The sequence below is a fragment of the Sturnus vulgaris genome, chromosome 2, assembly GCF_052056855.1.
Source record: "Sturnus vulgaris isolate bStuVul1 chromosome 2, bStuVul1.hap1, whole genome shotgun sequence".
NCBI lineage: Eukaryota > Metazoa > Chordata > Aves > Passeriformes > Sturnidae > Sturnus > Sturnus vulgaris.
Window position 1 is genome coordinate 2,846,522 of NC_142244.1, and position 21,874 is coordinate 2,868,395.

At 39.5% G+C, this 21,874-nt stretch overlaps 2 protein-coding genes across 12 annotated transcripts in view; both read right to left on the reverse strand.

Moving 5' to 3' along the window:
- Positions 1-909: 909 nt before the first annotated feature.
- CD47 (CD47 molecule) lies at positions 910-21,710 on the reverse strand. 11 transcript variants are annotated; one of them, XR_015799545.1, is made up of 12 exons: positions 21,562-21,704; positions 18,102-18,452; positions 16,724-16,762; positions 14,431-14,520; positions 12,655-12,756; positions 12,179-12,271; positions 11,567-11,662; positions 9,943-10,035; positions 8,211-8,242; positions 5,906-6,035; positions 5,211-5,238; positions 910-3,255 (listed from the first exon to the last, which is right to left on the reverse strand). XR_015799545.1 is itself a non-coding variant. In XM_014892232.2 (12 exons), the coding sequence occupies exons 1-11, from the start codon at positions 21,605-21,607 to the stop codon at positions 5,213-5,215; spliced, it is 993 nt and encodes a 330-aa protein (XP_014747718.1). In that variant the 5' UTR covers positions 21,608-21,704; the 3' UTR covers positions 910-3,255; positions 5,211-5,212. The 11 variants fall into 11 exon arrangements, 8 of the variants coding, with proteins under 8 accessions (XP_014747718.1, XP_088012858.1, XP_014747721.1 ...); XM_014892232.2 differs by having other exon boundaries at positions 5,906-5,930; XM_088156732.1 differs by lacking the exon at positions 21,562-21,704 and adding an exon at positions 18,637-18,674 and having other exon boundaries at positions 5,906-5,930.
- IFT57 (intraflagellar transport 57) overlaps positions 18,635-21,874 on the reverse strand; it is a 33,725-nt gene continuing 30,485 nt past the window's right edge. The window contains exon 12 of the mRNA XM_088156607.1: positions 18,635-18,691. Within this exon, the coding sequence (XP_088012733.1) occupies positions 18,671-18,691 (21 nt within the window). The 3' untranslated portion in view covers positions 18,635-18,670. The remainder of the gene's footprint in view (positions 18,692-21,874) is intronic.

The window sequence follows — 21,874 nt, forward strand, 5'->3', positions numbered from 1 at the left end:
TTCCTGGTCCAACTGACTGGAGCAGTCTGGAGCACAGGTACTGGGCATCACTGATGGTACTGTGTTGAGATATTTGCCAGTCACATGCATTTAGATTAGCGCCATTTCTCTCAACCCTAAGTTCAAGCATGCAGTTTTCCTGAGCTTTAGGACCAGTCTCCCTGAGCTTGCAGTTCACCCTGCAGTTGGGTCCCTGCACATAAAATTCTAAAACTGTTAAAATTCTGTTCAAATAGCTCAAATTGTGGTTTTAGAGAGGAAAGTGTGTGTCGAGGTGAAGTCACAAAACACTCCTGAAGAGACACTGAAGTTCAACAGCCACAGTTAAAGCCACCTTGAACAAACGAGGGAATTGCCAATAACTTGCACTGTTCCCATCAGCTCAGCTCCACTGAAGAGGATGTGTGAGTGGAAAGCTCACCAGGCAGGACATGCAGCTCCTCTCTCTTCAGTCAAACGAACATTGAAGACAACTTCAGGAAATCCAGAACTTATCCAGCAGTGCTTTAGCAGTAACACAAGGGATCCTCTTCTCACAGAAATACCATTCCAGGGCTGCAAAGACAGACTGGACAGAGGTGCTGCTCTGCTGTTTCTGAAGTTACAGGGGCATCAGCAACTTGTTACTCCTCATTTCTTCCCACAGCACACTCGGGTGACATTTGATGGCTGATGGAGAGTGCAATTGAAGTTATTACACGGCAGCCTACACACTCACTTCACCATCTGGATGACCTTTTTAAGGAGAAATCCACCCAAACTCATCTACAGCAGCCCATGTAACACTGAACATTCCTGTAGATCCAGTAAGTAATACATAAAGGCAGGGAGAAGAGCAGCTATGACTATGAATTTATGGAAGCAGCTACAGACATTCAGCGTACTAACAACAAGAAAATCTCCCGCAAAAACAACTTAAAATGACTTTATTTTTTAAGTATATTAGCACAGTATTTACAAAATCATTTCATGTTTCATAAATAAAAAGTTTCTCGGGTAAAGACTATAGATCTATAGATATTTAAAATGTCTATATATTTATATATACACACATATGTACACACACAATGAAAGCATACAGTTATGAACAACTTTGGTTTAAACTACTGGTGGGAAAGGGCTGGCTGGGTGTACCAATGACTTTTTGAACTCTCACTTTTAAATTCCCACCTAGAAGAAATCCAGCCCTTAACACAACAGGATGGTGGGGTTCTCCCATTTCCGGGGCCACAATTCTGCAGCCCATAGACAGCCACTGAGCTAACGTTTTTGACAATTCCTAGGAATTGTCAGCTTGGCCTGATCCCACGGTGACACAGCGGGGCTCTGCTGCAGTTTGCTTTACAGAAATTAACATAAAGCTATTATATATAATTGCTTTTATAAGGCAGAATACCTCAACAGAATTCCAGCTGATTTGGTTTTTTATTCCTCTGCTGCTAAGACTTTCAACTTGCCAGAGGGAATCACTAGTTATAAACAGGGAGCACTGCACAGTACTAAATTAGAAAAATTTTTATACTGAATTGTAATGGAGAACCATCTCCCATCTTTAGTTAGATATCACTGAGATTATGGAAAAACCTGCACCAAAGGATTCATATGTAAGAGCTCAAACCTTACGTGAATACTCCCACTGGCAAAGTAGGACAGTGTGAGCCATACATACTTCTCCCATATTTCATTTCACGGGTAACCCTCTTCCCTGTGTCCAGTTCCATTGATCCCAGTGTGGGCTGGCCCATGCCTTGCTTTCAATGGCTCAATCCTGCAGCCTTGGCAAGAGGGACGATTATGACAGCACCTACTGTGAAATTAGACACCTAATTTTACTTTGTTGAATTCTTAATGCAGAGACCCAAATCCCTGCAACATGCACCCACAACATGGATATGAACCTTGGTTTGTAACATTCAACTCTGAGAAGTGCCAAATTACTCAGTATCTTTAAAAGCATAGATTTTATTACATGACTGTTTGGCAACACCTTTCCAAACCAAGTTTTAAATTGTTAGGAGAAAACCGTGTGTGCCTTTGAAATACAGTACCTTAGTACAAACAGGAAACAATGTCAAGATTTCTACAAAGCATACACAAAGTCCAAGAGCAGCCAACTATATTGGAACAACTCTCAAAACAGCTGTAAAACATAGCAGAATCTCATGGAATGTGCAAGTTCTAGTAAACTGATTTTTAACCATACCATTAGATATATACATAAACTGAGCTTCCTCACTCATCAGCTCCTCCTACTTTTTATTTTATGTATTTGTGATGTAATGGCAGCAACATAAACCTGGGCCAGGAATTATATAGCTCTTTTCCATTCAAGAAAACAAGGTTTTAAACTCTGTCAAAAATATACTAAATAGGACAACTCCTATTTTTATGAAGCATCCACGACTTTCACAAATTCACTGAGTTAAGAAAGCCTGAAATTGCTTCCAGTTCCACACACTGCACAACATGAACACACACAAGAACCACATTCAGCATTAAGATTACCAGCTCCTGTGCTCTGTAATTCCAGTGCTGAATTAGGCTCCAACAGCTGAGCAATTTCTTATCAAAGGATACAGAAGAGGCACGGAGAGCCCTCTCACTGGACAAAAATATCAGCCAGAGCACACATGACTACTGTCCACAGAGAGGAATACTTACGTCTCATGGAATTAGAACTCTTTTAATAATTTCAGGAGAGCTGGGAGTATACTTTGTACTTATGCAACTTTGTGTGTAAATTTCCATTTCTTTTTTTGTTAATAAAAATTTGCTGAATGTCAGAAAAGATTTGTATTGTACAATCTCTACTTCCTGCTTGTATCATACACGTAAACCATACTTTGTCCATGCACACAAATAAAGAAAACAATAGCCTAAATGGTATTGCAATCTCTGGGCTCAGCAGGCCCATTATCAAAGCAGTGATTAATGATAGTTTTTGAAAATAATACCACTAAGGATTACTGCAGGGAGACTCTGTACTGGGCAAATAGTGCTTTTTATATTCTCACCCTCACCATCCCATATACACCATAACAAAAGAAAATAAAGATCACATGTGGGCAAACACATGTGTTCCTTGCTACAGCTGCTGTGACTATAAAATTATGTCATTTATATCAAAAGCACTTTTGCCACACATGCAAAACAACTAGATTCCTGAATTTCTTCTCGTTGAGTAGTGCATCTTCAAGGCCACGGTGTATCAACAACGGTGTACTTTTTATATACGCATCACATAACTCTGCAGTTCTGGGAATTTAAAAACAAAGAAAAAGAAACATTGTTTGGGAGGAACAGCAATGTTTTGTGCTGCCTACGCAAGTCACAGCTTACAGATTTTTTTTTTTTCATTTCAAAATTGAAGGCACATTTAGCATTCAAATAGTAGAAAAATGTGTTACTAAGAGCAAGTGATGTTTCAGCCTCTCCACAAAAGAAAGGTGGACATTATCTTGGAGCTTTCACTCGTGAATTTGAATAAGCTGAGTGGCTCAGGCTCAGCTGTCTGACCCACCCTGTCCATATATTCAAATGCTAGTTTACCTTCACATGCTATTTTGTAAGCTAGTCAGCTTCAGCATCTGATTCATCCCTGCTTCAGTCTGTGTGTGAATTTTCCAGGGAAGGTTCACACAGAGCAGGTAGACCTCAAGAGGTTACTGCCTCCAGCGTGTGAGTCAGAGCATTTGCCTTCCATCTGTAAAACCTTCTGTCACTGGTTAGGAGCCATCTTTCAGAGCAGAAAAGCAGACAGACTTCTAGCTCTACCCTAAAATTAAACGGGTAATTGACAATTTCTGTGCTTTTGGAAGCTCCACCTCAGCACTAGAAGGTAGGTTTTCATAACCTGAATGAGACCCAAGAAAAAAACAGGCAACTTATTTATAAATGGATCTCCAAGCAAAACTCTGCCTTGTTCTTTAGCAGGATGAGGCAACTGCAGAGAGCCCATCCTGATCTCCCTTCTGGTCTGCTTGAAAGCAATGGACTGGCAAATTTGCTTCCTGGTCTCAACTCTGTCAAGAACAAGCAGTAGCCAATTCTGGAGCAGGCCCTGCCTTCCACTCCATCCAGCTCAGATTACACTAACTGGTAACACATTTATCAACGTGCATATGAGACACCAATGCACTTGTCCTTTGTACTGTAGGAGTGCTTGTATTCCTGTTGGTTTAGAAAATAATTATATGGGATATTTGGAAGAACCAAATATAATAGTCATAAGTAACATAAACCAAACAACACATGGTATTTGTAAGGAAGCCTGTTTTTAAAACTCATGCACTTTTTTCCAATTAGAACTAGCTAGTACCTCATTCATTTGCTCATTGTCAATTCATGCTTCCTAGAAATGGCATGATATAAAAATATTTCAAGTGAGCTAACAGATTTGGAGTGGGCTTACTCTTTATCCCAAGCAACAAAATGTTGTAATTGAATGCAGGAGTACTAGGCTAAGGGTCTAGTGATGCCTCATGACAAGCTTGGTCAGTATTCAGGGAAAAACATAAGTACCAATAGCATCAACAAGTGCTTTTTTATCCTATTCCCATTGAAAGTACAGCTGCTGAATAGAAAAGATTCAGTAATACTGTTCTTATTATTTTCAAACCTTATCATCTAGCCTAAAATTTAAGCTCTTCAATGAGAGCAATCTGTAAAATAATAAAATGAGTAAAATTCAACTGGAATACAATCCAACAAAACCCAGAAATTCAAGTAACACCTAAAGAGGGGGAGAGGCAGAGAAAGTTAATTTTAAGCCACTTTCCTGTGAATTTCCATTGGAGATCACCAATTAAATGCAGAGAGAAAGTGCAGTTATATCAACAGCAATAAAACAAAACAAAAAAAAACAACCCAAATAGAACAACCCACACCACCAAGGAAACATTCCATGCATCTTAAATACTACATGAGCATAAAGGAAACAAAGCTATTCGACTTTCCACATTTGATCAGAAGCATACTATTGCACAGTTCTCTCACTGACTCATCCTCTTCACTGTTTAGGAATACACATTCTTCCTCTGTGTTTGATATAGGATACATGTATTCTTCCTTTTCAATTAATTATAATTAGAATAAGAAAAGCACCTGCCCTGAAACCTGTCCTCCAAGTTTCATTGAATTAGTACTGAGTAATTCTAAATATCAAAACTCTCAAATGCTTAGCCATTAAATGAAATATCTGCTAGACTTACCATCATTCTAACATCACTCCTTTTGCATCTTGAAAAGTCAAAAGAATGGATTAGTAATGAGTAGAAGAGAAAAAAAATGCTTCACAGTTAATATTCATGTTAATTCTAAAATTCAGGTTAGAATGCTACTACTCAGCATGCCAATTAGTGAACAGAATAGCAAAAAAAAAAAAAAAAAAAAAAGAGAAAACAAAAACCAAAGTCATCCCTTTTCATTGTAAATTTCCCTCACCTTAAGTAGTATCAGAATCTCTCAACATCATGAGAGAATTTCCCCAACCCAAGGAAATATGAAAAGAATAGAGTGGGAAGAATAGATTTTGCTGTGATCATTAAGCAGTTCACCTAAATAAATATTTATGAAGAATTAACATCAATTTACAATACCAGTTCCCTCTTCTTCCCTTAAAAGCTGGACATTTTGCAAAGCAAAGAGGGTGGACATAATATCGTGAGATACTGGATTCGTCCTAAAATAGTCAAACAGCGCCTCTGGCTAGCAAGCACAATGGCAAAAGAAAGGGAGTCTGGAGCTGCAGGCAACATTTCATGAGAAGTCAAACTCTTACTGACTTACAGAGCTACATAAGTTGCCACACTCATCTGCCATCTTAGTGCTGTGGTATTGGGAATTAGAACCGTCTTTATCCATAATTAATCCCTTAATGAGAAGATAAACCTTGAATATCACCTACCATTTAGTGGTTCTTCTACAGCTTTCTGCAAAACATTTAAAAATATATATATGTATAAAAAGCCTTCATGTTTACTTCTGGCTGGCCACAGTTAAATTACTCTAATTGACATATACAGTAAGTAGTGATTCTACAAAAACGAAGAAAGCTTAATGTTAATCAAATTAATGACTAAAGGACTGAAAAAAAAAATATGTCAATTAATAGCTGCATTCTCCAGGTTGTTTTCCCTTACTGTGATGTTTACCCAGATGAAATACCCCTAGGTGGCAGCGGAAGCCATGCAGATAGTACTTTTAAGCTCTAAAACCTAACTGATTATTTCTGTCATTTTATCAATGGTTAGTAACAAAGCAGCAGGACTAAAAAAATAAAAGAAAATTAGTAGCCAAGCAAATCAAGTGGAATCTCCTCAAAAAGAAATACATGACAGTTGTGCATTTAGTCTGGGAGACAATTATCAGAAACAACACATGCAACCTACAGAAATGCTTAAAAAAAAAAAAACCAAAACAAAACAGTACTTGGTTAAGATGGTAAATTTCAAAACCACACTTTTTTGCCCTCCGACTCAGGAAAATCTCAAGAATAATTTTTTAAGTGTGCCCCAGTGTCAAAATGATGCCCTTCACCAATATTAAGTTTTCCATACTCTTTAGATGACACAGAGTCAAAGTGTATTATTAAAATTACTTCACATCAATTTATTGCCTCAAAGCACAGCAATATAGGCTGAACAGCCCTTAATGGAAAAAAACCAAGCAGCATATTAACACACTCCAATTTCCACCAGGTCACAAACTGTATCCCTTGAATTCCTCTGCCCTCAGCTAGATAGCAGCCCTGCAGCTGCAAAGAACATATTTGTACTTGCTGAGGTTTCCAACGACCTCTAAGTTTTAAAAACTTCTTTTGCTTTCATTCCTGTCCCCAGTTCAAAGAGTAACATGATGTTCATTCCTGTGTTGCTGTGGCTATTTATTTCTCAATTCCTTGCTGCCATGGAAGACCCCCTTGTGAGGAGAGAAGCTCAAAGAGAACAGAGTTCTCATCAAAGGATTCTATTTTGCATGCTGGTTTCTAGTTCAAAGCTTATTTACAACCAAAACTAAGTTAAAGAAAAAAAACACCCTTCTCTTGCCCTGTTTACTTCCATTCTACTACTAAGCACAAGGATGTTAGATAAAGGCAAGATTTCATTTTGAATAAAGCATATCTTCAATTCACTTCTCAGCTCGCTTTTATCACAATGATCTCTTAACCTCTTTTCCTTCCTCTGTGCACTTGTATTCCTTCCGTAAACAAAGACTAATCCTCTGAAATACTCTTCCTTACAATGAAAATGGCTGAGTAAAACCAAAGGAAGTAAAAAAACCTAAAAATCTCTTGTCCTAACTGCAGTCAGCTCTTTAGAAACCATCTTCCTTCACAGCTGGGTCTCAGGCTCCAGACTGGAGACCTGAAAATTCAAATGATGGCTGGCATCCAAGAGGTGGGATGAGTTAGTATTTGCCAGATTCCCCTGCTACAAGGAAGTTTTACTGATATTCTACAGCTGTGCCTCTTTCCTTGCTTCTGGAAAACACCAGAAATCAGGCAATTCACATTCATGGATCGCTCGAAAGCACTGTGCAAGTCTGAAAATTACTGTTCTGGTAACTATTATTCTACAATTCAAAAAATACCAACTAAAAAAACCTTAAAAAAAAAAAAAAAACAACAAGGTATTTTTCAATTTGTTCTGTGTTACCTAAAGACAGGCACTTTATTTTCAGAAGGTCTCATCAAATTGGGGGGCATTACAGGGAAATCAGAAAAAAAGGTCAAGGCTATGCCATCTGTATAGCCAGGAACTGAAGAGAATACCAAAGGGTTCTGGTGTACAAGACCATAGGAAAAAAATCTCTTAATTCTTTGTTATAGGCCACCTGGATACTTTGCACTCACATTAATGAAAAAGCTTTTTCATAAGGTGAGAAAAATGGCTCTTAAATATTCAGGTGGAGGAGTGCATTGTAAAAGAATGCCAAACTTCCACCACCTTTCAGTGACAGCAATGGAAACTCCATTTGGGCACGACAGTCGGAGCAGCCCTATGCCAGGGTGGCAGTTACAGTACCACAGACACACTCAGGAGGGACAATGGAGACCACCAACTCACTCAACATTAGACATCTGTTACACAGCCAGAACTGTTGCTTGCTACCAACCTGGTCTGAATTCGAACTAGTGAAGAAAGGTTCAGTATCTCACTACAATCCCCTGAGCCATCTAGTCACCCCAAATTTATTAATTTTAAGCTTACCCCCGGACGAGGATGATCTTTCATTCTGGGACCTGAAATAATTAGAAAAGAAGTGACCAAGCAGATGAATAAATGTCACAATCAACCAAATAAAAACATAGAACCACAGAATTGTTAAGGTTGGAGAAGACCTCCCAGAACATCAAACCTAACCAACCAGCAAGCCCAACCCAAGCAGCACCAGCACCTTCACCACTAAATCATGTCCCCAAGGGCCACACCTAAACATCACTTCCAGTGATTGTGATTTCACCGTGTCCTGGGCAGCCTGTCTCAATGTTTGACCACCCTTTTAGAGAAGAAATTTTTCCTAATATCCAATCTAAACCTCCCCTGGCACAACCTGAGGCCACTTCCTCTCATCTTGTCACTTCTTACCTTGGAAAAGGTATTGTCTACTGAAAAAGTTTGCAACAGACTTATAACACACATAAGTGAAGCTTTCCCCACCCAAAGGTACTTAATTCTAGGATCTGGAAATTCTTGGAGCCTCTAAGCACCCTTCTGTTTAGGAACCAAATGAACTTATCATGTTCAGTGTGTGAATTGCCTCACTCATGCACTCAGCTCTAAAGGTAAATTAGGCTACTCACTATTCATTGTGCTTATTTTGGCATGCTAGAATCTACCCCAACAGTTACATTTGACTTCTTCAGCCAGCACAAGCAAAACAGAAGTGCAACATTTATGCAGACCATGAGCACACAGCATTGAAGTCAATACTATACAAGTAAATCTAAGTCAATAAAATATAAATGTATTGTTGTTATTAAAAGGCTTGATTCACATCTGCCATATTTTTGACTCATCTTCATTTATCTTGGATATCAAATATTAGGCATTCTGCCTTTATTTCTTCTCTACTGGAAATTCTACTTGTCTCAGGATCAATTACTTCTGGCCATGCCCCACATGGTGCGCATGCACTAAACCTGGGAGACTGCAAGGTTCAGAGCAGACTTGTGACTGCACTGTGAACACTTCAGCTTGAGTCTGGAAGCAGCACATCCTCAGTTGCACAGTTCTGTATCCACAGAAGGTAGACAACAACAAGATGCTTGAAGAGCCTTGGTGCACAGCTTGAAACAAATGTCACTCTGACCCGACTTGTAGAGTCCACACAATGTTATGCTGTGGTGTGACAGCATTGCTGGGTTTTGCTTATTTAGCACATCCTTAAATCTGTCATCCTTTTGAGATCTGATGAACAGATCAGTTTCTGAAACCATGCATTGCTATTCTTTTCTCCTGGGTTTTAAAATTCAGCAGGAGGAAAACCAGGGTTCACTAAAATGAAAGGTGTGCATTCAAATTGCTCTTCTTTTAACCTACCTCTAACCAGTGCAAATCAATAGGCAGATTGCTGCTTCTTTAAATCCATCTTTTGATAAGCTTTTGTCACCACTATCCCACAATCCACTCTACACAATCCCTAACATCCTTTTGCTCTCTTCATTCTAAGATTCAGCTGGCCAACTGTGTAAATGCAGAACTTGAATAGCAACATCCCTCCTAAAACTCTTACTTAAGAAACCTGGCTATGTTGATCTCGAAACAATTTATGATGATAAACTGTGGATTTCTTAACTCAAGATTCCCCACACAAAGCCAACACGTACAGACAACTTTTCAGTAATTTTTAAAACTATGTAACTGTGAAATCACACCTTGTGCTCAAATAAATTATGTCTACTTGGAAGGAAAGTAATGCAGAACATTAGGTGCTACTTACCCATAATAAACACGTAAGCCAGACTGAGCAAACTTGCAATAGCCATAATAGCTAAGCCAGCAATCAGAACAGACCCATGTAATGGAGGACATGCTGGAAAAACACAATAAAGGAACTGTATCAACTGACAGAAAAAAAAGCACAAACTTTTATTTTCAGATATGACTGTTTAGTAAAATAAATAAACCTGATAAAGACAGGCATGATTAATTTCACTTTCAAAGCTATCCTAGAACTACTCCTGCATTTTTTTTGGTATACATTCTTTAGTGATACAGAGGCATTTACTGATTTATCCTGCTTACCTCAACTATTCTACTAGTTTAGGTACTCCACTCATTCACTGCAGTTGACAACACTCTTTCATTAACAGTATTATCAGTTTAAATTTACATCTTCAATCCCAACTGTTTTGGACTGTAGTTGTATTAGATGACAGAATGCAATACTGTTACTGTTATTACAATTATTTGTCAGCTCAACCCAGGATGAGCTGTTTCTTTTGACAGTTCAGGATCACTGAGCTGAAATCCCAGAGATACAGCTAACATTATCGTGTATGACATGGGAGAAGAACACCCTGAAAAAACCCAGGGACACTTTTAATTTACAAGCATTATAAAAACATCCTCCAAAAAAATCCTTGTATTAATGCTTTACCAGAAATCTCTCATCAGTTTATTTTACTATTATAGCTTACAGAACTCACAAATACTTCTGTAAATACTGAACAATAAGCATAAAATTCAAATCACAACTCCAATGAAAGGGCTATCATTTCACCTAGATTAGACAAATCTTTAAAAACCACTTCAAGGAAAAATAGGCCTTAAATCCCCCACCTAATCAATGACTAACATGAAGATTATCTGTACAAAACAATAAATCAGGAGCATAAAGTGCCTACAGGGAACACAAATATGTATTCTCCTACTAAATATACTGCCAAGTCCTAAACTGACCCTTTTGTCTGCTGTATTGTTCCCTAGTGGCACAGGGGAGGGCAGGGAGGGGACAAAGGGAGGCCAGGGGTAGGGATAAGGGACATCACTGTGTGTGGTGGTTAGCTGGTGCTCCTTTACCACCCTGACAGCTTCTCAGCAATGAAACAGAGTGTCAGCCACAACCACACTTACAACAGCCTGAGAACACTTCCAAGTTAATTGCTTCTACATGTACCTTCTTAATGTGCTTTATTGGTATTCGTTGAAATATTCATGGCTCAGCTGCATACAAGCAGAGATTAGCAAGGAATTTCTGATTTAATCACTGAACATGAGAAAATTATTATTATTTAATTTCTAACTACCCTAGGCCTCAGTAAGAATAACAATAATACTCACCCAAAATCAACACTAACATGCAAAATTAAAACAATTTACTTTTTTTTTAAAGCAGCTGCTCACAGAATGCAGTCATGAAACTGATGTATGTAATACTTCCTTTAGGCTATTCTTCTTTCACCAGATAAAAAAAGCATTAGGACAGTAACATTTACAGAAGTTACTAGCTAACATTACATGTAGTGAAGCCATTTACACAAAGTTTTGCTGTTAGAAATAAACAAATATCAGGTTCAGACGGGAGTAAAAAGCACAGTTTCCCAGAAAACTTAGCTGCTTACCTGGGACACACAGTGCAAAACCAACGACAGTAATTATAAAACCAAGAAGTTTCAAACCTATCAGAGCCAAGGTTGCCTGCAGTTGACTGTCAAAAACTGGGGAAAAAAGAAACAAAATTATAAAATTTAACTACAGAGACATAAAAGACAGGTTATTGCATAAAGCTAGAAATCAGATTCTCCTAAATTCTAAGCTCAGCCAGTCAGCATGATAACAAACACACAAGTCACTGCAAGTCAAGGCTCTTGTATGTCTACACATATAAAATTATCTCTATAAAAATAACATTATAAAAAAAACACAATTAGAAAAAAATGGAATCCACATTCTCAGAGCTAGTTATTCAACCCAGTCCCTAAACCCAGGAAGAGAGAGCAGAAATCACTCAGATGTGCTACCCTAAATCTCACTGCTCAAACAGGTAACTCCTACTTCTGTGAAGCAACTCAAGCCAACAAACACAAGCTGAACATTTTGTTTCAAGATATTACAAACGTGACGAACCCAGGATGCTATTGTAGCACCTGTTTATAAAAATAAGACTATTTTGTAGATTTTGGGAGGAGCTCAGTTTTTTCTATCCATACATTAGTGAGTAAAGAAATACTCACCAACTCCAAACATGACGTACTGAAGTGGTACCAAAATGACAGAAGGGATTGCCATTAGGCCAAGACCAGCCTGATTCTGTACAGTATAGCCATCTGCAAACATTTATGTGGGAATCAGTAAAACCAAAATTGTTAACTGGATTACAACACAAAGCAACAAACATAAATCAAATCACCAAATTTCCTGGGTCCAGAAAGAAATCCCACAGAAGGACCAGAAGTCATTCTCTAGTCTCTAATATTTACCCAAGGCAGTGGGATAGAAAATATACATAAATTTGGAGTCTGTATCTTCCTATTTTCACTTGAGGGCCTGACAACTCCAATGATGTTTCTGCTGTAGTCTGTATATTTTTATTTAAAAATTAGTAGATGGCAATTAATAGATGATACTAACTTCCATACTACAGAATGGAAGAGATTCTTTTCTGCCCTTATTCCATTCAATTAAGAGAGCAATTATTTTAATCACTTACCTTGGATGAAAAGAGCAGCACCTACACCAGCTACAACTGCAAAGATGACAAGTGCTACAATAATGCACACTTTCCTCTGAGATTCAATTTCATATTTTAATCCTTAAAGAGACAGAGAGGAAAACAATCAGGCATACAGATTCTCTCACTAAAATACACAGATTTATGATTTGGACTGTTCCTAAATAAAGAAACTCAAACTTCTAAAAACTATATATACTCACATGATTTGTTTTCACTGTTTGATATGGTTAATATAGCTTACTCAGAAAAATGACACCTGGCATCAGTGTCAAATTCTTACTTTCTCCTTCCATACAATACACCTGATATGTTTTCAGAATAACAGACATGGTACAGCTTAATTTGGGTAGATGCACTGCTGACATTCAAATGCTCCAGGAAATTTGTTACTCAGGTGAATGTCAGAGAAGGATTTAGAAATTTCAGGTTTCATTCTCTTCCTCATGACACTGGGTGAGCTCAGACACATCACATCACCTCTGTCCCCAAAGGAACTTAAATCCTAAAAGCCAATCCTGTAAATGAAAGTCCCAAAAACCCCACCTCAAACAAACCAACACAACACCCTCCAGTGCACAAAACCAAGAAAACATACATTCTCAAATATTACACAGAAAAATCATGCCAAATTTAGCAACCTATTTAAAGGCATAAAGCATCACTGGTGGATTCCCACGTTATCTAAGAGAGTACAAATTAAAGGAAAAAAATGCACCAACGCAAAAAAATCCCAACAAAGAGTAAGTACACCCATATTTATCAAGTTAGAGATAGAACACCTCATTTCCCCACAGAGGTCAAGACCTTTCAATGACTTGCCAAGGTGCAAAAACATCCAAGCACGCTAAAATTACTCTTATAAAATGACAGTGCTTCTCCATGAAATTATTACTTTCCTAAAAATGTTGAAGTTCTGCTATGAATGCAGGGCAATGGCAAGCCCTGAACATCAGAGGTTCCTATATCATTATAAAATATGAGAATCAGGAATTCAAAAATTATTTTATCTCTGTATTGTTGTAAGTATGTATTAGTTTTCAACCTTGGACCATGGATGGACCTTTGAAAAGTCACATAACACTTCCAGAGATTCATGAAACAATAATAAAGGAAGTTATATATAGATGGCTAAATACGTATATTATTATTAAAAACCATTCTGATTCCATTTCTTATGGACTTGACTCTTAGCTGAAATGTTTCTCTTTTTTAATTTATTTTTTAGAAGTCTACAAATTGAAAAAGGCTGGAAAACCTCAAAGACTGATGTAGCAAATTGCACCATCTGAATGAGCAGGACATAAAGCACACTCTGCATTGCACAGACGTTGGACAACAGCGTGTAAAGAACATCTAAGGATGTCTGACATTGGTGAATTAATGTATAGCCTCTAAAAACATTCAACAAAATCACCAATGTCAGTGTTAAGTTGTAACTAAGCCAATGCTAAAAGACTGAATGAAAATGATAATAATGAAAAGTTTTACATTAAGAAGAGAGCACACCATCCTTCTCTCATATTGATTTTATGGCCATATAATGAAAAATTTTTAAATTATTCAATAATGTCATGGTGAATCAACAGTGAAGAAAAGTTTCACACACACCACGTCTCTGTGTATTATCTGGATCAATTCCCACACATCTTTTAGATGTGAGCACCATCTTTCATTTTACATAGATGCCTTTATGCATGGAAGTGATTTCAGGACAAATCAGTAACTACAAAGAATTAAAGAGTAAATACTTACCAATAAAAATTAACTGAGCTGCACACAAAATAACAAGTAAGATCACCAATGATATGATGATAGCCCTTTCCACTAGAAGGAACCATGATCCTAGAGAATAAACAAAGAAAAATAGTAGGAAGAAAACAAAAACTGAGGCTATTTGCTTTATATTTATCATTCCTCTTAGGCTATACTCTAGATTGCCCAATGCAATTTAACATTAAGAACTGCAATTGGCTAAGAAACCTATGTCCTCTACCTATGTATTTTTCTCCCTGAGCTTCTGGGTAACAACCTGCTTTTTCAGTACTTCTAGTATTTTCCCAGTATTTTCCAAACTGGAAGTATTAACTTCCACTGGAGCAGAGAATATGCTGGTACTAACGTTTGGCACTACAAGCTACTGAACTTGTGGAAGTGCAAAAATCTCTGTAAATCAGAAAAACAGTATTTAGGCTAAGCAGAGAAGACAGGAGAAGTCAAATTTGATGCCTCCTCAGCCATTCTCTTCTACTTTCAATGGCAGTAATTCTGGAAGAAATCCAGATGTGTGGTAAGGAATACACGAGCTAGCCTAAGTGAGAGGGAAACATTGCCTTGTTAATTGTAGGTCTTCCCAACATCATCCATCTAGACTTTTTTCCTCTGCATTTTGGATGCCTTAGGCTGTGCAGTCAGTCATGCTTTAAGCCTCTGTAAGCCACCTTCCAGCATAAAATTCTGAAAATATCTCCACTGAAATAGAAAATGCAGTTAATTCTTGAATCTCTGCTCATATATTCATTTAGGCTCATTCAGTGGAATCCAAAGTCTCAATTTCTTACATTATACTTGCCACCATTCCTCTGCCTGCACATTTGCTTCCAAAGAAATTTCTAATCTCCATTAAGATGCATATTTGTTGCATTTTTCTCCATACATAAAAGTTGCATCTGTTGCTCCAGAAACATGTAATTAAGCAGTAATACCTCACAATTTTCAATGTCAATTAAATACCCTGAGGGCAGCTTTTAAGTTCACAAATTTACCTCTTTCCCTTCCCTCCCCTCCTCCCACAAGAGGTCACAGAAGTAGATACAGTGCATACAATGCAAATATAAGACAAGCTGAAGACAAGAAAATGGAGAAATAGCTGCTAACTTCTACCTCACCAAAACAGGTTAGTTAATTGAATTGTTTAAAGTAAGACTTTTTGCTTCATTCACAGTATGGAAAAAGCAACTAATATTGAAGAGTAACTTCAGTGCACAGCAGCCACTCCCTAATAAGCCAAATCCCAGCGATGCTTTTTGACGCAACTGAGAATAATTAAAGGAAGTAACTGCAAGCAGAGACTCTGAGAACCACTTCACTTCCTCTTCAGCATTTCCAGCTGACACTACCTGGTATCACAAAAAAGAAAGCAGCCAAGGAGCCCGGTATCTGCTGGGGCTTCAGCGTGCAACACAGAACCACGTGTGGTCTGGTCCTGGAGTCAGAAAGAACTTCCTGTACAGAAGCTGCAATACTGCAGACACATGCAACATGCAAGGAAGAGGAACTGCTGAATGCATTTTCCTGGAAATATACTTCCCTTACTCTGGTGCTTCATAGCAATCATAGTAAACTCCTGGCATAAAGTAGTGTTTTAAGAGCCAAAATAGGGCAATCAGTTCCAAGCTAAGAAGAGAGACTTCCAGACTGGGGGGAAAGAAGACTGAAGAGAAGAAGGGAAAGGAAACAGGGGAGGAAGACAAGGACAAAAAGAGAAAATGAGAAGGACAAGGAAAGAAGAAAAGAGAAAAAGCAGCAAGAAAAAAGATGATAAAGAGAGGAAAAAGAACAGAAAACGGAGAAACTTGACAGTCACTCTTCTGATCAGGAAAGAGTGTCTGTGCACAAAGATGAGGGCACTTGCACAGCAATTTTGCACACACTGCTACCCACTGCCTAGGTAAATCAAGGAATTCTCTAAAGAGAGATGCAGGATAGCTGGATCTTTGTATGACTATCTTTGCAAAAGCATCGATTGGAACATGCTAGTAGTGACAGCATGAATTCATTGCTTAGAAATGACCAAGTGAAGACTGGCACAGGATTTCCACTATCCACTAACCCTTTCCAAAACTCACTTATTATACTTCCTTCTATTAGCTTATTGTCTCAAGAGTTCCTTTAGAACACTGAGGAGGAGCAAGCAACAAAAAGTTGTGCAGAAGTACTGAGAGAGAGAGAGAGCAAGTTCAGCTACATCCTCAAACCTAAGTTTTACATTTTCTAGCATATAGTCTCAAACCTAATGCAGCCTCAAAACTATGAATTTTTCACCAACCACATTTTTCCTCTGGTGTTTCGTCGCCGCAACTGACAACTAGAAAATGAAATTAGAAAAATTGTGTCAGTTTCCTGCTCTGCTGTCGTTATATCAATTTCATAATTATAAACACAGAGAAAATAAAACTTGCAAATGGGACTTGATTCTCCTGCACTCTCAAGCCTTGCTTCCTATTCTGGAGCGTAACACTGAATTGCATAAACGGTCACAAAAGCGTGAGTAAGCTGTAAGAGAATGAAGGAAACAGAGACTGTGTATACCGCTTCCCCTGTTTTAGCAGCGTTCTAAGAAATGAATGATTTTCTAGCATTTTCACTTTCAATGGCTGTGCCCTTCTCAATTTCAGGATCACATTTGCTTTGCATGGTATATGGTTAACTCAACAACTAGACCCAACTGAGAATTACCCAAATGTCTACAGCAGGACACAAGCAACATCTGTTTGAGCTTCGCAAATATTTTATTGTGAAATGCAAAAACTAATAGCAAAAGCAAGCAAAATTCTAAAGTGCATGGGTAAGGCTCCATGTGCTACAACATGCAACACATTCAGTGCTTGTGAGCACCTCTCCAGAGGCAAGTCTCCCGTGCAACACAGATGAACAGGGCACCTGTGTCCAGTGAAACTGTCACATCTGCATAGCACTTGAAAGATAACCCATGTACAGCAGAACCCATTATTCAACAGCTGAGGCGCTGGAGAATGTGGGCTGAGATCGACAAGATAAAGTAAAATAGCTCTCTAGATGAAAAATTAATTTAGTGAATCTCATTCATTTTAACATCACTTTAAACACCATCTTTTGAAGATGACAATGCTAGAAAACTATAAGATGCTATCTAGCAGTAGCATTTTCAACCTCGCTAGAAAACTTCTGACTTTCAGATTGAGTTTATGGCTCTTAAACCAGAATTTCTATTAGTTCTACCTGTAGTTTTCCAGCAGAGTTAAAAGTTGCAAGAAGCAATTCTTCCAAGAAAATATCTCTGCAGCCACTGTGATGGATGCATACATTTCAGTATTATGATGATGATCAGAAATATTTCATGCAATAACATGAGACTGCTGAATATATCAGCACCTACATAATAAAAAAGATGTGGGAAAGTAGAGATTTTCCTGTATGGGACCTAAATCACGCTCAGACATTATTACAGAATGAAAAAGTATGTTCAGATCTTTCCCATGGAAGCACTCCCCTCTAACGTAAACCAAAATAAGCCATATTAGCTTACAGGTTAGAAGGCCTGGGTACTACATTTCTTGTATTTCACTTTGAAGGATTACATTGCCATGTACATTTTTTTCTACTTCCCTTAAGATTTTGCTTGCTTTCCCTCCCACCAGGTTCTGAAACAACAGCAGACAACTCACCCGAGCTGTTTATAAGTTCCATTCTAAATTCTCCTTCTCTGTTTGATTCTGTTACTTCACAGCTGTAATTTCCAACAGTTGCTTGTTTGCTGTCGAGCACCAGGGAGGCATCACCGTCGGTTAAATTCTCGCGGTGTAAAAATTTTGCAGACGAAAACGAGGAATCAACATTAATCTTTTTGCTTACTCCATTAAAAGAAAAAAATGTATCTCCTTGCTTTTTCCATATAACAAACATGGTACTTTCACTTTTCTGACTTAGATTAGTCACAAGACAAGGTAAAACTACAGTTTTATTACAGTCACTTTTTTCTATAACTTTTGTCCCAGAAAGCGTCAACTGAGCAGAACCTATAAAGAAAAATGAAAATTGACACATTCAGAATTATTTCTTAATACTTGAGAACAAAGAAGAAGTAATTACAACAAAGTTGATTGGGAAAACAAAAACTCTCCCATAAAATCACAAAAGGGAATCATGCTTTAAGGGATCAACAGAAGATGAAAAAAAGGTATTAATTATAATTCTACTTACTCCTCTACACAGATTCAGCCATTCTCACATTCATTTAATGTATAGATACCATAACCTATAATACATTAAAAAAAAAATTTGAGTGGCCATTTATTTACTTGGACACTTCTCCTATTTCACATGTGGAAACACTGCCTGGCTTCTGCAAGGCATACAGATAACATTAGCCACAGGCTGGTCCCACTGATGTTCAGTTTTTTCCTGCTGATAACACAAGTATCTGGAAACTGAGGTCCAGGCATCAGCTCCACACAAGCTTCCTTTAGAGTTCATTAAGGACACAGGGAAGAAAGTCCTACTATTACACTTCTGAGAGAAGTCAGGCAGGGCAGCTCAATCAAGAAAGCTTTGTCACTTGTTCCTTCTTATCTCTGAAGGTGGAGCCAAATGCCCATAGGTTTAGATCATTTTTTGCAAATTCTCTCTCCTTTCCAGGGAAGAAGGTGCACATACAACATCATATATTAAAAAAGATTACTACTTAGTATTTAGCTGCATACACAACAGAATTGAAAATGGAGAATTTGTAAAAATTACCAACCTGTATTACAAATCACTGTGACTAATGTCCCTAACAATCACATTCAATGCAAGTAAGGAAAAATAAACACCTCACAGGATTATATTATCACTGCTGGGTTTTTCCATCTTTCTCCCACACTGCACCACAGCTCTAAAATAGCAGTACTGACTGACCACTGTTTCTAGAAGGACCTAAATCCCATACCAAGATTTTATCAGAAGTGAAGATCCATTCATCAGTTCTTAAGAATATAAAAAATTGTAAAAGCAGTATAAAAATTACATCAAGAACCAGAAAAAAAAGAGGTTAATTAAACTAGCTTGGCTGTAAGCTATGAAGGTTTTGAATATTTTATTTTCTCTATTTTTCCTTGTTTGTATGAAGTCATAACAAAGTTTAATAGCTTTCTCCATAGTAATTGCTCCCCAAAGTCCCAGAGACATTAATAATTCAAAGTGCTTTACTACATTCATCTGATAAAACCAAATATGGGAAAGGATATGACAATCTAATACTGTAAGCACTGACACAAACTGCAATAGCTCCAGGACTTCAGGGGAACTGCTGATACTCACATGCATAAAATCAGCTCAGAATGATAATATGTTATTTAATGACTAAACTTAATTAGAGCAAGGGAAGAAAGGAAAAAAAAGGAACGGGAAAAGAAACTTATGTCACTATTTGCAGTAGCTCTTTTATTTTTCCCCTCAAATCAAGAGTCTCAGATCACATTTAAAAAACATTCCTGTTTTAAATATTGCTTTAGCAGTCTAACAGTGTTTCCTGGATCACAACTGAATAGCAAAAGTTTAAAATAAACTGGCTCTGTATATAATACACATGATGGCACTTCACAATGAAGGAAGAAACATTCTCTGGTTTACTCATTGTGTTGCATTTTTTAACTAATAAGAACAACAAAAGGAAACCCTACACAAACCTCAACCTATGCCCTAATAAAAAAAACGTACACAATTAAAACCTTCAACGGTTCCCTGAGAAATAAATTTCACACCTGTTTCCACACTAAATCATGATAATAACTGTTAGGATTTTTCTTTTTTTTTTCAGAGACAGCACGTTTACATTTTTGCGGGCTCTGCGATCTGGCTGCTTTCACGGAAGAGCCTGCGTGGCTGCTCTCCCACCGAAGGAAGCCCTATCCTCCAGGCAGTACTTCCACTACCAACTTCCCAACAATTCTGGTGGTAAGAACAAGCCAAGAGAACCCTCTTCCAATAGCTACCAAATCCTGCAAGCAATGGATTACTGGTTGGGCTCTTAGCCTCCAACTTTCTCGTAGATTATCATCTTAGAGATGTCACATGAAGGTGGCAATTTTAGAGCCTTACAGTAAGCAGCGTGGGAGCTTCTGAGGAACTTGCAGTTGCGAAGCTGCCACGGAGAGGTTGCTGCACATGCACTGCAAATTTAAAACTGCCGCACACAGGCGGCAAAACTGTTAGAGTTTGGTCACTGCACCCGATGGGAGCCGGCCCTTGTCACCTTATCATGGAAACCACGCTGGGGACCTTGACATTTAAGCCAGTCTACTGCTAATCCCGGAACCCAGACTGCGATTTCGACACGAGGTTTAAACACTTAAGTTTCGATATGCTGCTTACTGACAGAACACTACAGCACCTGCACCTCGCTGAAATCTTGTTAGCTCTGCCCCCCCACCGAGTTTCTTCTCAAGGCAGAGAAATAAGAATTTTAGATTGGGCGATGTCAACTGCACTTCGATGGAACACAAACCTAATATTAAAGGCCAAGAGACGCCGCCAGCCCTAGACCCTGTGCAGCAGGCGGGAAAGCACAGGAAGCTGGGCTGCCCTAATGCACATGGAGGTGAGGAGCAAAGCCCTGGGCACGCTGGCTCTCCTCTCCCCCGCAACTCCTGCGGGGAGCAGCCCTCCGCCGGCCCGGGGAGGATGCGGGGAGCGGCGGCGGGGGCTAGATGACAGCGTGTGTTGTTTGCGTGTGCGTGTGCGTCCCCGCTCCTTCCCAAAGGATGGCGATCTACCGCTACGCGCCCGCAGTCCCACACTCGCCGGCTGCCCGCAGCAACAGCCGGGAGCTCCGGACAGGAGCGCCGCCGAGCCCCCTCGTCGAGCGCCGGGAGAGGCGGCAGGACGGGCGGCGGCCGCTCCGCCCCGCTGGCCCCGGGACCGGCCTCCGCCTGCCGCCACCCGACCCTCCACTTCCCGTGACTCGGGGGGCGGCTCAGCCCTTCCCTCGCATCCCGAGGGCCCCACCGGAGACACGCCGGGATACCCGCGCCGGGACCGCACGGGATACGCCTGAGGGGGATCGCTGCGGCCGCAGCCGGAGGAGTCAGGACGACGACAGGAGAGGAGAGGAGAGAGGGCAGGAGGGTGGGTGCGGCGGGCACTCACCTGCGCGCAGGGCGCCCAGCAGCACGGAGGCGGCCAGCAGCCACATGGCGGAGCGGCGGCGGCGGAGCGGCCCGGCGCAACGACGGCTGGAGCTGCGCCGCAGCGGGCGGTGGCGGAGGAGGGGGCGCCCGCGCCGCTGATTGGCTGCGGCCCTGACGCGGGGGCAGGCGCGCGGGGCGGGCCCGCTTTCACGAACGGCCCCCCTTCTCCCCCCGCCTTGGGACTCCGCAGCAGCCCGTGGGAAGAGCTGTGATAAGGCTTGTTTTTGGTGGTGTTTTGTGTCTTTTCAAAGCGATTAGCAGGATGTGTGTCC